At 31.5% G+C, this 15063-nt stretch overlaps 1 protein-coding gene across 11 annotated transcripts in view; it reads left to right on the top strand.

The window, feature by feature from the left end:
• Positions 1-15063, top strand: part of LOC118444761 (venom dipeptidyl peptidase 4) — a 274804-nt gene that overhangs the window by 239513 nt on the left and 20228 nt on the right. For all 11 annotated transcript variants that reach the window (XM_035873339.2, XM_035873345.2, XM_035873340.2 and 8 more), the window contains 3 exons: positions 9689-9858; positions 11878-12117; positions 13151-13386. In XM_035873339.2, the coding sequence (XP_035729232.2) occupies positions 9689-9858; positions 11878-12117; positions 13151-13386 (646 nt within the window). The remainder of the gene's footprint in view (positions 1-9688; positions 9859-11877; positions 12118-13150; positions 13387-15063) is intronic.

The raw sequence follows: 15063 nt of genomic DNA, 5'->3' as shown, positions 1-15063 counted from the left end.
CTTTCTCTTTTTTCTTTATCTCTTTCCTTTTCCTTTCCTAAGAACGAAAAGAGGAACAACCGGCGTTAAGGTATAAAAGCGTAGAATAAATTTTAGTACAAGCGTAAAAGCCAAACAATAAACACGAAAAATGCGAAGGGAGAGTGGATAGGTATTCTACCACGTGCTAGGGAGTAAAAGTTGAGTCGGATGTCTTTAGGGTCCCTAAGAAGAAACGAAAGTGGCGTAAAAGCAGATGAGAAAGAACAACCCGTACAAGAACGGGAAACCTATTTCCTCGATATACTTAAGTCGTACAGTGACAAATTAACGGCGAGCTCGAACGGATGGTTTCTTCTATGGTGACTCGAGGAGAATGATGGAAAGAAAGCTCTTACTAGAACAAGAAACAAAAATAAATAAATAAATAAAAATAAACGTCTAGTTATATTTTCTTTACCATCAAGAATACTGAACATTAATTCCAAATTACTAATGAGAATGTACAAATTTTGATCTATAATTGTATTCTATTACGACCATATTAAAAGTATAAGCGATATAAACAGTAAGTAGAATGAATAAATTCAAATTAATATAAATAAAAATATATATTCGAAGATTAAATTTCAATAAATAGAAAATTAGAGAGAAAATGTCTCTTAATTTTTATATCTTTACCATCTTCTTTTTTTCTCTCATTGTGAATTAGTTTAACCAAAAAACACCACTAAGAGAAAAACTGAGGTGTTACATTATGTAAATATTTATGTTCTATATATATATATATATATATATATATATATATATATATATATATATATTTAAGAATAATTATTTCGACTTTTAAGAAAAGCAACGAGACTCTCTAATCTGAATGTTCATCTAAAGCGCAGCCGCGTTTCCTTCACATTTTATGTATTCAGAAAAGGATATCGGATAGCTCGCGAGCTAGGAAAGAGAGTCCAGTAGAAGGAAGTATATAGCTACCTTTAAACGAGGATTTTACTATGCACGAGCAAGCTCGCTCGTATCGTTCTCTCTTTCTCTCTCTCTCTCTTTCTTTCCTCTCTCTCTCTCTTTCTTTCCTTTCTCTCTCTCTCTCTCTTTCTTTCCTTTCTCTCTCTCTCTTTCTCTCTCTCTCTCTCTCTTTCTTTCCATTCTCTCTCTCTCTCTCTCTCTCTCTCTTTCTTTCTTTCCTTTCTATCTCTCTCTCTTTCTCTCTATTTCTCTCTCTCTCCTGTCTCTTCCTTTCTCTCTCTCTCTTTTTCTCTTATTCCGTGAAACTCATGGACGTAAAAACCACGGAAAACAGTCGACTGACATATTTTAAAAGAAAATAATGGAAAGAAAGAGAGATAGAGAGGAAAAGGCCGCGGAGATACGAATATTCCGGCATAGATTAATATATAAGTGAGACGAGAAACAACCTCATGAAGTATAATAGGATTTACATTTATTTTTTTTTTCTTTTTATTTTTCTGTTTTCTTTTTCCTTCGTTTTTTTTTGTTCCAAACATACATTAATCGAGATCCGTGTTAAAATCATCCAAGTAATTAACAAATATTTGTGATCATTGAAAGTATAGATCATATTTTTAACGTCTGAGCTGATTTTAAATCTCCGAGATTGACCGCGACAAATTGATACGATCTTTTGTTCTTAATTTTATTGTTCTTAATTTTTGTGTGAATTAATTATTTAATAAAAAATATGTGAAAATGTACATTGACACTTTCTATTAACACATTGAAAATGAAACTGTTGACGAAATATGTATATAAAATAAATTAAAAAAAAAAAAACATTTATTTAATGAAATCAAAATGTATCAATTTACCCGACTGCGGCCTTGTTAAATTGATACATGTAATGAAATAACTTGATATGACTGTTGATAGATATTTTTATTATTGAAGATATGTTATTTCGTTCATATTGTTTTGTAATATAATTTCAATTATATAAATCAAACATTATTTAATTGAAACGTTTTTCTCCATAAAAATTGAAAATGATTGAATAATATTTATTATTGTCAATATACGTAAATTTACATTCTATCTTAATAAATAGATAAACAATAAACATCTATTACTATAATCGAGTTACATATAAACAATGTCCAGAAAATTTCTATGTATCAATCTGCTCCTGTATCAATTTGAGTTTCCTTTAATCGATTGGTAATTCAATTATCAATTCCATTATTTTTTATTAATTGTAGTTAATATTAAAGTTCATAAATCCATTGAGTATACAGCAAAATAATAAAACGAACTTTATATCTCGATTTCAAAGATCTACCTTTTCTTATTTGATTTTCCTCAACTTCACGGATTCGTGTCTTTCTTAACTTATTTTCGAGGAAGAAGAAACGAGAACATCCTTCTCACTCTCTCTCTCTTTTCTTTCTCTTCTCTCTCTCTCTCTCTCTCTCTCTCTCTTTCTCTCTATCTCTCTATCTCTCTATCGAGAAGTAAGGTAACTTGAGAATTCTTGAGATACGAGAACGATAGCGACTTAACGAAAGGGGATTGCCTGATGTATTTCCTCTTGATAGCGTTAGGAGCAATCTTTGTGAACGTTATTTTGTCAGAGAAGTTCGTAGTGCATTAACATGAACGTCAATCGGTAGTTCAAACTCGGTTTTAAGTTCCTTAAAGAGAATCACGATCCACTTCGGTGGCTACCGTTACTTCTTCTCCTCCTCCTTTATCTCCTTCTGCTTCTTCTCTTGATCCATCTTTTCCTTCTTCTTCTTCTTCTTCTTAAGCTTCTCCCCTTCTTGTTGTACACATGCAATATAAGTCTAACAGGGAACGAGGGAAAGAGAAAGAAAGAAAGAGAGAGAGAGAGAGAGAGAGAGAGAGAGAACGTATTTTCGGTTCCGGGATGCAATACGGGTAGGCACTTTGCACGATGAGAAATGTCCAAGCGGTTCAACGGGCCGAGCATAACGATAACACGAAACGCGACGAGAAACTAAAAACTTTTCTGCCTGCTACGGATTCACCATAGTAATTCAAAAAAAGAAAAAAAAAAAGAAAAACAGATAGAAAAAAAAATACGAAAAAGAAAGACGAAAAAATAACACACAGAAAAAGAAAAATATAAAGAAAGAAAGAGAGAGAGAAAGAGATAGAGAGAGAGAGAGAGAGAGAGAGAAAGTATTCTCCCCGTTTTGTTATACATGCCACGTAACGTCGTCCTTCTGTGTAATGGAAAAAGTGGACGAGTCGATTATCTCGACCATCTAGTCGTGAGCGCAAACCGCAAAAAAATTACGCGCTTCTCTCGTTGAAAAGGAACGATTCCCGTGGGAAGCGGGAAGAGATAGGGGAAGAGAGATGGGAGATGAGAGATGTCCGTCGAACTGAAAAAAAGAAACACGGAAGAAACAATTCTTCACCTCGAGTGATAATTTGTAATTTGAATATGTATAAGAGAGATTATCGAAGATATAAAACTATTTCGTTAACTTTTATCCGAGAACAAGATGGTCGTGTAATGTTTTTGTTAATATTCTACGAATTGACAATTGGTAATTTGCAAAAATTACGAACATAACGGATAGACAAATATTATTGTTTAAAATTATAAACGATATCTATTGTCATCTATACATTCCATAAATTATATGTTATAAATAATTTTTATAAAGTATTATGTTACATTAATTATACAGATAGAATATTTTATATAATTTTCTTAATCTTTTCCGTTCAATTAATTCAAATGTTAATTCGAAAATAATATAGGAGTTATTAAAAATTATGATATTATTCAATTGTCTAGATAATATTAGATATATCTTATAATAGATACTACACATCGACATCTTGCAAATTCAGAATCTTGCTTCTTATTTAATCAGTTGAAGATGGTAGTCGATACTTGACAGGTTGACAGGTGCCAGTTGGAAAGGTGCCGTGCTCAGAATTTCATCGAACCACCACCGGGAATCGAATGTCACCATTGTACTGTCGTCTCTAGCAAATGCTTCGACGTTGCATTTCAGTCGATTTTATTTTTAAGAATTCCAAAGAGTCTTACGTATTTCACTATTTCATATGCCTCAGATATTACATAACGGGTAAAATATTTGTAACATTTGACGACATTGAAAGTCGATGAAGATAATTCTCCAATGAGATCAAAACTTTTACAAAATTTTATCGAGAAAGGAAAAATATAGTCGTCGTGAATGAATATCTTGATATACGAACTATATAATGTAGGATATTATTAAATCTTTTGACATTAAAATTGATTAACACGGTAATAATTTTATATCTTCTATACATTAGACGGTAATAGACAATGATCTACTAATTATACAATTCGCATATACTGAATTTGCATATATACATATACACGTTTGAATTGAATTGCATACGAATACATACTATACACATAGACAAGTTATATCGCTCTACTATTAATCACGATTAAACGGTCCGAAGTACTATTATTCTACGAAATCCTTTGATGATAAGGCCAACGATAATTTCAATGACGATGATGCATAGCGACTAATTTGAAACCTAGACCAATTTTACAATAACTATAATGTATGAACGATTTTCAAGAAAATTAGCAAAACTTTGTCTACTAAGTAAACTTCATCCATATTCTTGAAAGAGGACGTATAAGATAATTTACATTTAGTCTATATTCCAAGCAAACTTACGAGCTATTCAATTTTCTTCAAACTTCGATGCGATGTTATTTTAACGATTAATATTACATTAATAAATAATTTCAAATATGTCAAAGTGAATTCAATGAAATAAATGAGAAACAGTCAGTCCATTAAATTATTATTCTTACGTATCTATATGATTATGATTAATTTGATCTATAAAAGTTTATTTCTTTCGTAAAACCATGTAGTATACGTAATAAACGATAAATTTATAGGTAACATCAAGGTCTTCCTAGTAATATAATTTTATACTTGAAAACTGTATACGATGCTAAACAGAACCAAGTACTATCGTCTTAAATTTCGTTCACATATTTTTCTTTATTACATTAAACTTCGCATTATATATTCCATCATAGTGCATATAAAGATTTTCTGTATTCTATTTTCTTACGTATATTCGTAAATAAATAGATAAAATGGAATATTTAATAAAGTATATTATATTTATTATCAAAAAAAAAAAAAAAAAAAAGAGAATAAGAAAAAAAACAGAAAATAATACAAGAAAAAAGAAAGAAAAAAAGAAGAACAGGAAAACCCTTTTGGCCTTTGTTATCTACTTGAAAAATTTTTCCTTGCCTAACGTTTCTATTTTTCCATCATTTATATTTTTAATATTTAACGTACCTTTCATTACGACATTACGCTTCATGTTCCACACCGTCGTAAAATATTGCCTTTTTAACGTCGAAGTTTTCTCGGACTTTCTACCTCTTCCCTTTTTATTTCGGAATATCAAAAGTAAGCGAGTAGCTTCTTCGGAGAGGAAAAAAAAAAGAAGAAATGAAAAAAAAGAAAAAAAAAAGAAACAAAAAGAAACAAAAAACTGAGAATATATAATTCGATAAATCTAGAAATAAATAAAACGATAAATAAAATAATTTATTCGAAAAATTCAATTGTTTATATTCAAATATTTGAAGGACAAGCAAGAACACATATAAAATTTTACTAGTTGGTTAAGTTCGAGCTATCCGGCGTTACGTCACGATTACTAAGAGGGTAGCTTGATTAGAAATTCTAACCGCGTTATCGTCAGAGGATAATGCGTGGGTACGGTTAAGATGTCGGTATTAACGAGGCAAGTGCACATTCTCCGAAAGCAGATGCCGAAGCTTATAGTTAGTAGAGAATCACCGTAGACGTTCGTCTTCGTAGAAATAAAGCACAGCTGTGTGCCCTTCTAACGGTCCTTCTAAATCTTTCGAACGAATCCTTCCAACTGATGAAATTCATTTATAGTCGGATCTATCTTATTAAAAGAATATATATATATATATATATATATATATATATATATATATATATGTACATACAACCTTGCTATTAACAATAAGAAAATTCTATTCTCTATAAATTTCTCTTTCTCCATTTTTCCTTCTCTATGCTATTTTAACGTCAAGTACCTCGCTCCAAGTACACCCTTGGGTACATTCTACTTTTCGTTATTATAGGAACGTAACGGAAGAATTGTAACAAATTTTCCAAAAGTTCACCGAGTACTAAAGAGAAATCACTCAATTCTTGGCTCATTAAATAATTTAAATATAATAGTTATCTAAAATATATATATATATATATGAATTATGTCACAGTTCTATTCTAATAATAAAAGTTAAAATATTAATCGTTGCATCAATTAGTTATGAAATTATACTTATAGTGTTTTCTTTTTCTTTTCTTCTTTTCTTTTTTCCTTCTTTTATTTTTGCAGTATTTTATCAAAGTCACATCAATGCTATGGGCAGAGTATTATTTCATTAGATTATTTTTACTAATAAATTTTGTTGAGTAACATGGAAAAGCTTTCAGGTATTCTTTCAGATATTATTTCAGATTAAGGTAAATAAAATAAAAATATATAGATTAATGATTCTTAATTGATAGCATGAATTTGCAAAACGTGATCAATTGAAAGAAAGAGAAAGAGAGAGGGGGAGAGAAATTTCAAAGAAAATTTATCGCTTTTTACTTTGTCGTTGATCAAATAGAAATGTTACAAGTAACCACTATATCTCAAGGTGAATTCCATGGCTGAGAATAATGCTAAAGTTGATACTAACAATTCTGCTTCTCTTCAAACTCGTGAGCCTTACTTAGCAAAATGTTTCTCAGTAGTTTACCCGTATTGCATGATGCAACCATCTCACATTCGGTGTCAAAGTAACATTACGAAAGTAATGCATCTTAGTTTGAGTAACTATCGAGTATCATCATAACGTTCAATATCATTGAGAAAGATGCTCCACTTCAATATATTATTTACTTCAATTGCAAAAAAGAAAAAAAAATGAAAAAGGAAGAAAAAAAAAAAGAGAAGAAAAACGAAAAAGACGTGATAATTTGTGAAATAAAAAATCACGTGACTTATTTAGAAACTCGAAGATAAATAATTATGAATGATGATATTGTCAATGGAAGAAGTAGTCTTCTAAATGATCGATATTGTTCCGATTATATCTAGATACTCGAAATCATTGTAATATTGAGATCCTGATAAGGATTTCCCTCCATGTACATCGATCACTTTGATTGGATCGATGTGGTCACATGTAGTTAACTCCTTGGCTCTAGAATTTGCAGTTAGCTTAGGGATTATCACTTGATATTCCTGGTATTCTTCAACTAACTGGAAGGATTAGTTCAATTAAATTCATAGTAGAACTAGCAATTATAATTAATACTATGATAGCTATGTACATGTGTATAAAATATATATATATATAGTATTTTTTCTACGATTTTACTCTTTAAAATCGATCACACGTCAACATATAAATCAAAATAATTAAGAAAATAGATAATATTGAAACATACACACATGCAATTTACTTACACATTCCAAATATATTACATGTTTCATCTTTATAGAAGGTAGAGAGGATGTCGGAGAGGAGGAGAAAGGAATAGCTTTGATCACGTTCTAAACTTCTCTACTTCCTTTGATCCTTCGATGAAACTCTATTAAATTTATTAAGTGTATGCCGCAAGAAACAAATAACATCCCTTTGGTGGCGGGATGAAAACTAAAGGATAATATCGTTGTTTGTATCAAGCGAATTTTTCGTATCAAAAAGCATCTGAAAACCAAACTTATCTTCTTCCTGAGAAGATTTCGACGAAGAATATTTTTCTTGACACGTATACCGCGAATCGTACCCTCTCCACCACCACTCGTCACGAAATTTCATCCCCAATCCCCGACCACTTATTTTTCTCCCTCGTCACGTTCACTGAAACGAAGCCTTCGCACTCCATACTTCTTTCCTTCTCAACGTATTTCTTCATCCACTCTTTTTATCCTACCCTCTATTTCTCTTTTTCTCCATTCTATTTTCTTCTTTTTTCTCTTTTCCATCCAACGCTTTCGTCGAAGCTCGTTCTTTATCTAAAGTCTCGCGACTCTTTCAAGAATCCAAGAAAGGAATTCGCTCTCTCAAAGGGTTATAAGAAAACAGCACCGATCTCAAAATATGCTACCACCTTTTCTCCATCCCTAAACCATCAGTAAATCTCACCCTCTCTTTATAGCTTACCTCTCGCGGCTTTTGCTTCCACGAAGAGACGCTGAAGGTTCAAACCTTCTTTGCGATCTTTCCAAAGTAGATATTTACGTCTCTCTCCCTCCCTCTCTCTCTCTCTCTCTCTCTCTCTCTCTCTCTCTCTCTCTCTCTCTATCTCTCTCCTTTCTGTCTGTATATTTCTTTTTATTTTTCTTTTTTTCTTTCTTTCTTTCTTCCTTACTCGATGGTACACCACCAAGGCTACTATGTACCTTCAAGCATACTAAAACGAAGACTCTCGAATCTCTTTCTTTCGTGTCACGATCGTTCATGCCACGACCTTTTCAAAATATCGAACGAACTGCTTCAGTTTCGTCGATATCAAGGATCTTACGAGCCGAACGATTCGTGCTAATCTTTGAAAAAAAGTAAATAAAAGAAAAAAAATACTTTCCAACCGAAATAAATGAAAAGTGATTCGTATTATTATATGAATAATATAAAGTATAGAAAGTGATGGATATTTCATTCGTGTAAATTTAATGAGATGATTTATTAAATTTCATTTTATTATTTTCTTTAAAATTTTACGACGAATAAAAAAAGAAAAGAAAAATAAACATTTACGAATAAAATTCTTTGCTCAACAAAAGGAAGTATTTAATTCTATCGTCAGTTACATTGGTTTAGTTTCTCAAACCTTTCAGAGAACTAGAGAATTAATTAAAGTTACTTACTCCAACGTTTAGAATTTACACGAATACATATAACATACCTATTTGTAAATCCTTTGTATAATGTTATCGAACAAAAGTTCTTTGAAAAAATACACTAAAAAGTATATATAATAGTCTAAATTTAATTTGTTTTAAACAATTTCACGTATTTACATACGTTTGCATACCAAACTAAATAAACAAAAATACATATGAAATGCATTTAAATTATTTTCATTGGATTTTTTTTTTGTAAGTGGATTCATTTTTTTTTTTTTTTTATTTTTCCATAATTTATCACGAAGAGAAGAGTTATTTAAAAAGATTTCTTTATAATCGAAAAAAGAAAAAATAAAAGGTAATATAACGTAAATAATAGAGAAAAACATCAAGAAGAATGTATATACTCCCTTTAACGTTTTACTTAAAGAGAGAAAACGATGGAGTCGCGTTCCAATGGAACGAAACGAGAACCAAGATAAAAACTTTTTGACCTCGATAAAGTTTTCGAGCGAAAGAATGGTCAATATACGTTCCTATGAGTTCATCCAGTCGAATAAAATAAAAACTGTCATAATGTTGTATCTCACGATTAGTTTGTCACATGCGCAAATTAATTAAATTCATTACTTTAATACGAATTAAAATATATAAATATAATATGATTTGTAATCAAGATTTTTTTTCATTGATTAAAATGAATTTTATTTATTTATTAGTAAATATTTGAAACAACAAAAACATAAAACGATCCATTTTATTCTTTCTTTTTTTTCAGAGGAAGTATTCAGTTCTAACAAAGCATTATGGTTTTCACCGAACGGCTCGAAACTGGCTTTTGGCTACTTCAATGATACCTTGACACCGGTTATGAACATACCATTTTATGGATTTCCAGGAAGTTTGACTTTCCAATACACGTCGGCTATACCGATTCACTATCCCAAGGTAAGCACCGAAACTCCGTTTAGCCTTCGAGTCATACAGGACGATGTTAGCTTTTCGAAATGTATATCTAGGATAGCCATTGGCAAGTTATCATTGTTCATGGTATAAGTAGTTCCGTCAATGATTAAATCCGCTGTTAAAACGAAAAAGAACAATTATCTCGGCTATTTCTATTCTTCATTATATATAATAGTTACGTATTGAATAGAACGTAATGAATGATAACGAAATTATATAATTCTTCGTCATTGTCGTTTCTTTTTTATATTATTTTATTTTATTTTATTTTATTTTTATTCATTTTTATTTTTCTTTATTCGTATATTTAATTTATTTTTACTTTTATTTATTCATATATTTATTTTTTCTTTCTTTTTTTTTTCTTTTTTTTTTTTTTTTCATAAGAATACTACTCTGAAGCTTAATTTTCAATACACTTATAAATATTCTATTAATTTCGATAAGCGATCAAATATCACGATCTATTGGCAATCCAATTAGCTGCAATCGTGCAAATTAATCGCACGCCTAGCTCGAGTACCGTGTCACGCGTGCGTCACAAATGATTACATAGACGTAGTTAGTTAATTGCTTTACGAGTCAACGATACTACACTAGCATCGTTGTCGTCGTCGATCGATAGGAACACCTACTTGTCGAATTTGCGATTAAATTATCCTACTTATTAAGTACCTTCACGAATACTCGCGAACACAGAAACATAAATTTTCATATTCGGACTTTTATTTTGACGTAATTGTCATGATCGTTCCGTTCTTTCTTATTTAACGATAATTTGAATAATTTGTCTTAATATAAAAACGTATGGAAAATTAGTTTTCATGATAAAGGTGAAAATATCGTGGCACTTTAGAATACCACGACCTTAAAGTGGGTGCTCTTCGAGTCTCTCTCTCTCTCTCTCTCTCTCTCTCTTTCTCTCTCTCTCTCTCTCTGTCTATCTCTGTCTCTATCTCTATCTCTATCTATCTTTATCTCTATCTCTATCTGTCTTTCTCTCTCTCTCTCTCTCTTTTTCTCTGACGCGTTGCGGTACCCTCGTTTAAAGATTAAAAGCCTTCTAACTAGAGTTTAAAGCTGAGAGTAGGAAAGGATAGGACCGAACGAGATACCTTTGCATTTTTCAACACTCTTTTGTAAGTCGCGATTAATGTCACCAACTTTAAAAAAAGAGATGGTATCTCGGTATCAAAATAAAAGAAAAAAGAAAAAACAAAAAAAGAAAAAAAAAAGAAAAAAAAGAAATAAAGAAAGAACAATAGAATGCCAAACCGACCGACATGAAATATAAAGGTATATTTCAAATTTTTATATATACGATTTATTCGAAATGCGTAGAATATTCTTACTTACGTATGTACGTGTATATATAATGTATATATGTAAAAAAAAAAAAAAAAAGAAAAGATAAAAGAAAGAAAGAAGAAACTTATTTTGCAATTTTTCCCCCTTGTCCCTCGAGGAAAAAGAAACAATCTCAGCTGATTTGTTCGACCCGCGTTTACCTCGACTTAAATAACACGTGACTTCCATTAAAAGTATCCCTCCTTCCCTCCGTCACACCACTCTTCTTCTATCAAGCTATTCGATTTCCTTTCGAACAAAAAATCATTTTAGTTGGGAAAGGGAATTTAAAGAGCAGAGACACCATCCAGCTTAAGGGAGCTATCCAATAGATTAAAAAAAATACATCTCCATAGGCGAGAGCTGACAAGCTTCGTTCACTGAGTATGCTTTTAAAGAGACGCATCCCATTATTTTGATTTCAAGCTCGCCTTAAAAGAGGCTGATTCGATGAAAACAAATGAAAGTTCTTTTGTTTTTTTTTTTCTTTTCATTCCTCATTTTTTTCTTTTCTTGTTTTCGTTCTTTCTCGAGAAAAAGAAAAGTGATTTCTGACTTTTTCCTTTCCTTTTCTTATTTCTTTTTTTTTTCTTTTTTTTTTTTCTTTGCACATTCTTTCACCGTCTCTATCTACTGTTTTTATTATCATTTCAGAGTGGCACGAAGAATCCTACCGTAAAGCTCTTCTATGTCGATCTCGAGGAGGTGGTACGTGGTAACACGAGATTAATCGAGATCGAGCATCCTACGGAATTGTCGTATGTTGAAAGGATATTGTCGGCCGTTAGTTTTCCTACCGATAATCACGTGTACGCAACTTGGATGAACAGGGTACAGAATATGGCATACTTCCGACTATGCGACGTTGGCAGTCATGTACCAAATTGTACGACGGTAAGTACAACTTTCTCTCTCTCTCTCTCTCTCTCTCTCTGCCTTGTTTCTTTGTTCTTTTCATGGTCAATTTTGCAATAATAGCGGAACCCTTCGTATCCCTCAACAACCCTCGTTCCTTCTCTTCTCTTAATGGACACTACTAACATAAGTCGTAATCTTGACGACCTAACGCGAAGCATGCGTATACACACATACATTTATATATATATATATATATATATATATATATAATACGCGTGTATGTATATATATGTGCATACTGTACCTGTCTGTACGTGTAGGTGCGCGCACACACAAATTGAATACACTTCTTGCAGTAGTAATTGTGGTGGTGATGGTGGTGATGGTGATGGTGGTGGTAGCCATTCGCTTTGCGATATTCTAAAGCTACACTGGGACCTGTCAAAGACGAATGCTGCTTAATTACACTTCGTCTAGTTCTCTCGGTTACTCTCTTCTCTCGTTTCTCGCCATCGGAGAGAAAGGGACCATTTGAAAGCGCGAAATTACGCGATCAGAAACGGTGAGACTGTTCTCTTGCTACATTTCTAGGTTTATATGTGTCTATGTGTCTACTCGAACGTTTGTTGTCGATAAGTTTACGAACGCTTGCTTACGTCGTTCCGCTAATTGATTCTTGTGAATCCGCGTTCTGTCAACTGGAACATTTCAATTAATACTGTTATTCGATTAAACAGAGATCCGACGGAATGATTTGACATAGACCACTACGTAAATTGCTTCGATGGGAGGAAATATTATTCGCTCGTTAAGAGAACTCGATAAAGTGAGCTATCGATTTGTGTACAATTTCAAAGTCGGAAATAGTGAATACCCTTTCTCTTCGTTTTATTCCATATTTAAACAATAATTTAAATTTATTTACGTTTATAAAAAAAAAAAAAAAAAAAAAAAAAAAAAAAAAAAAAAAAATACAGAAAAACGTAGAAAAGTAATTTACGTTGAAAAAATAAAAGAAAAAAGGAAAGGAAAAAAAAGAAAATAAAAAGAAAACAAATTATTTTTGCAGGCTCTAACTTACATCGAGAAGAACGGTTGGGTCGAACAATTCGAAGCGCCATTGTTCAGCAAGGATGGCACTTCTTTCTTGTTAATATTGCCAAGAAAACAAAAGGACCATACAGATTGGAGACATCTTGTTTTGATTAAGAATGCAACGAGTGTAAATCCGATTACGGTTTCTCTAACTTCCGGCTACTTCGTCGTAACTGAAATAGTTGCATGGGATCAAGAGAATTCATATGTGTAAGTATAATCTATGATATCCTTAAGTACGAATCACAAATGGAATAGAACAAACCTGCTTTGTATATAACCAAATTGTACAGCTGTATTATATAGGCTGCATAGTCCGAGCAGTTACTGGCTCGGTGGTCCTGGAATCGGCAATTAGAATGCAACTGAATTACTATGAGAATTTGCATAACTCCTACATTGATGCGGATTTGATTTAATCCATGAATACCGATGCGATGATGGTGTTTAGTTCTTTTCTTTTTTTCTTTTCATTTTTTGTTCTGCCCTGCTTTCTTGACAAAGACAATCATTGTTAAAAAAAAAAAAAAAAAAAAAAAAAAGAAAAGAGCACGTACATCCATTGACAAATTCGATTTTCTCGTTTAAAAGAAAGAAAGAAAAATTACTAAAATCTTGAATATCAAGAAAGGAAAATTTTCAATAAAAATATTAATGTTATATTACAATTTATGTTATATATTCTATTAACGTTCTCCCCAAACCTCGCCGCGAGTGTATTTTCTGTAAATGCATATTTAACCGCAAAATTGGGGATAATCAATGGTTCCATACGGACCTTTCGTACGTAGCGCACCTGAACGTAATATTCCTAAAGCACGCTAGTCCATCGATTAAATAATCATTAATAACTCTTTCACGCGCTAATTGCTTTGCCGCTGAGGTTCAACACTGCCTGTTATCCACTGAGGGACGTTATTTTCATTATAAATTAATTAATCTTTTGACTATCGAAATTCCCTTTCTACAGCGAATCGGAAACATTGGTTTATTATAAAACTTGATGACGCAAAAAAAAAAAAAAAATTCATACCAATGATACAAAATTATTTCTGATTCTAATTCATACCAATGATACAAGATTCTATACTTCGAGAAGTTATAGTTTGAAATAAAATAGAGAGAAAAAAAATTTATATATAAAGAAAAAGATCGTAAAAAAGAATGTTAATGTATATAGTTGAAAATTCGGTTACGGAGATCACAAGAATAATTTCGCTAGCAACGAATACTAACACGCATTTTAGTTTTATCAACGAATTAATTCCATCGCATTAAGATCTTGAAGTAAGGAATTAATCAGTGTCTCGAAAACTTAATCGAAACTCCGCAGGTTCGAGTTTGCAAGAGCAACCGAATTAAACAGATTCACAAGTTAACTTTCTCCAAGGGTGAACATCGTACGAATTCATTCGCCCTTTCTCTTTTCCACTAGTCTACACATATATTATCACTTTGCTTGAAATTAACACCTTTCAAGATGGACCGCTTGATAAAACTACGTATCTCCATTTTCCCCGAATCTGACAAGTTTTAAAGAATTTTTTTATCGATCTAACAATTTATCATGAACATTATTATATATATATACATATATATATATATATATATATATATATATATATATATATATATATATACGTGACACGTAAATCATTCGATTTTTACATTATAGATATTTTTTATCTGTACGACATGAATCATTCCATCGTTTTAATGTAATATCGTGGTAATTAATTACATGAATTTATCTTTACAAGTCATATTCGCATATATATATATATATATATATATATATATATATATATTTTCACATATTAAAAGGAAATATCGAATTTGAAAATTATTTGTTACTAACTCGACTCATATAGTCTGCAGTAATCATCG

This window comes from Vespa mandarinia, chromosome 10 (genome assembly GCF_050613455.1).
Source record: "Vespa mandarinia isolate Hongniang chromosome 10, ASM5061345v1, whole genome shotgun sequence".
Classification (NCBI taxonomy): domain Eukaryota; kingdom Metazoa; phylum Arthropoda; class Insecta; order Hymenoptera; family Vespidae; genus Vespa; species Vespa mandarinia.
Note: the sequence above shows the minus strand (reverse complement) of the source record. Positions and strands in the feature narration are given on the sequence as shown.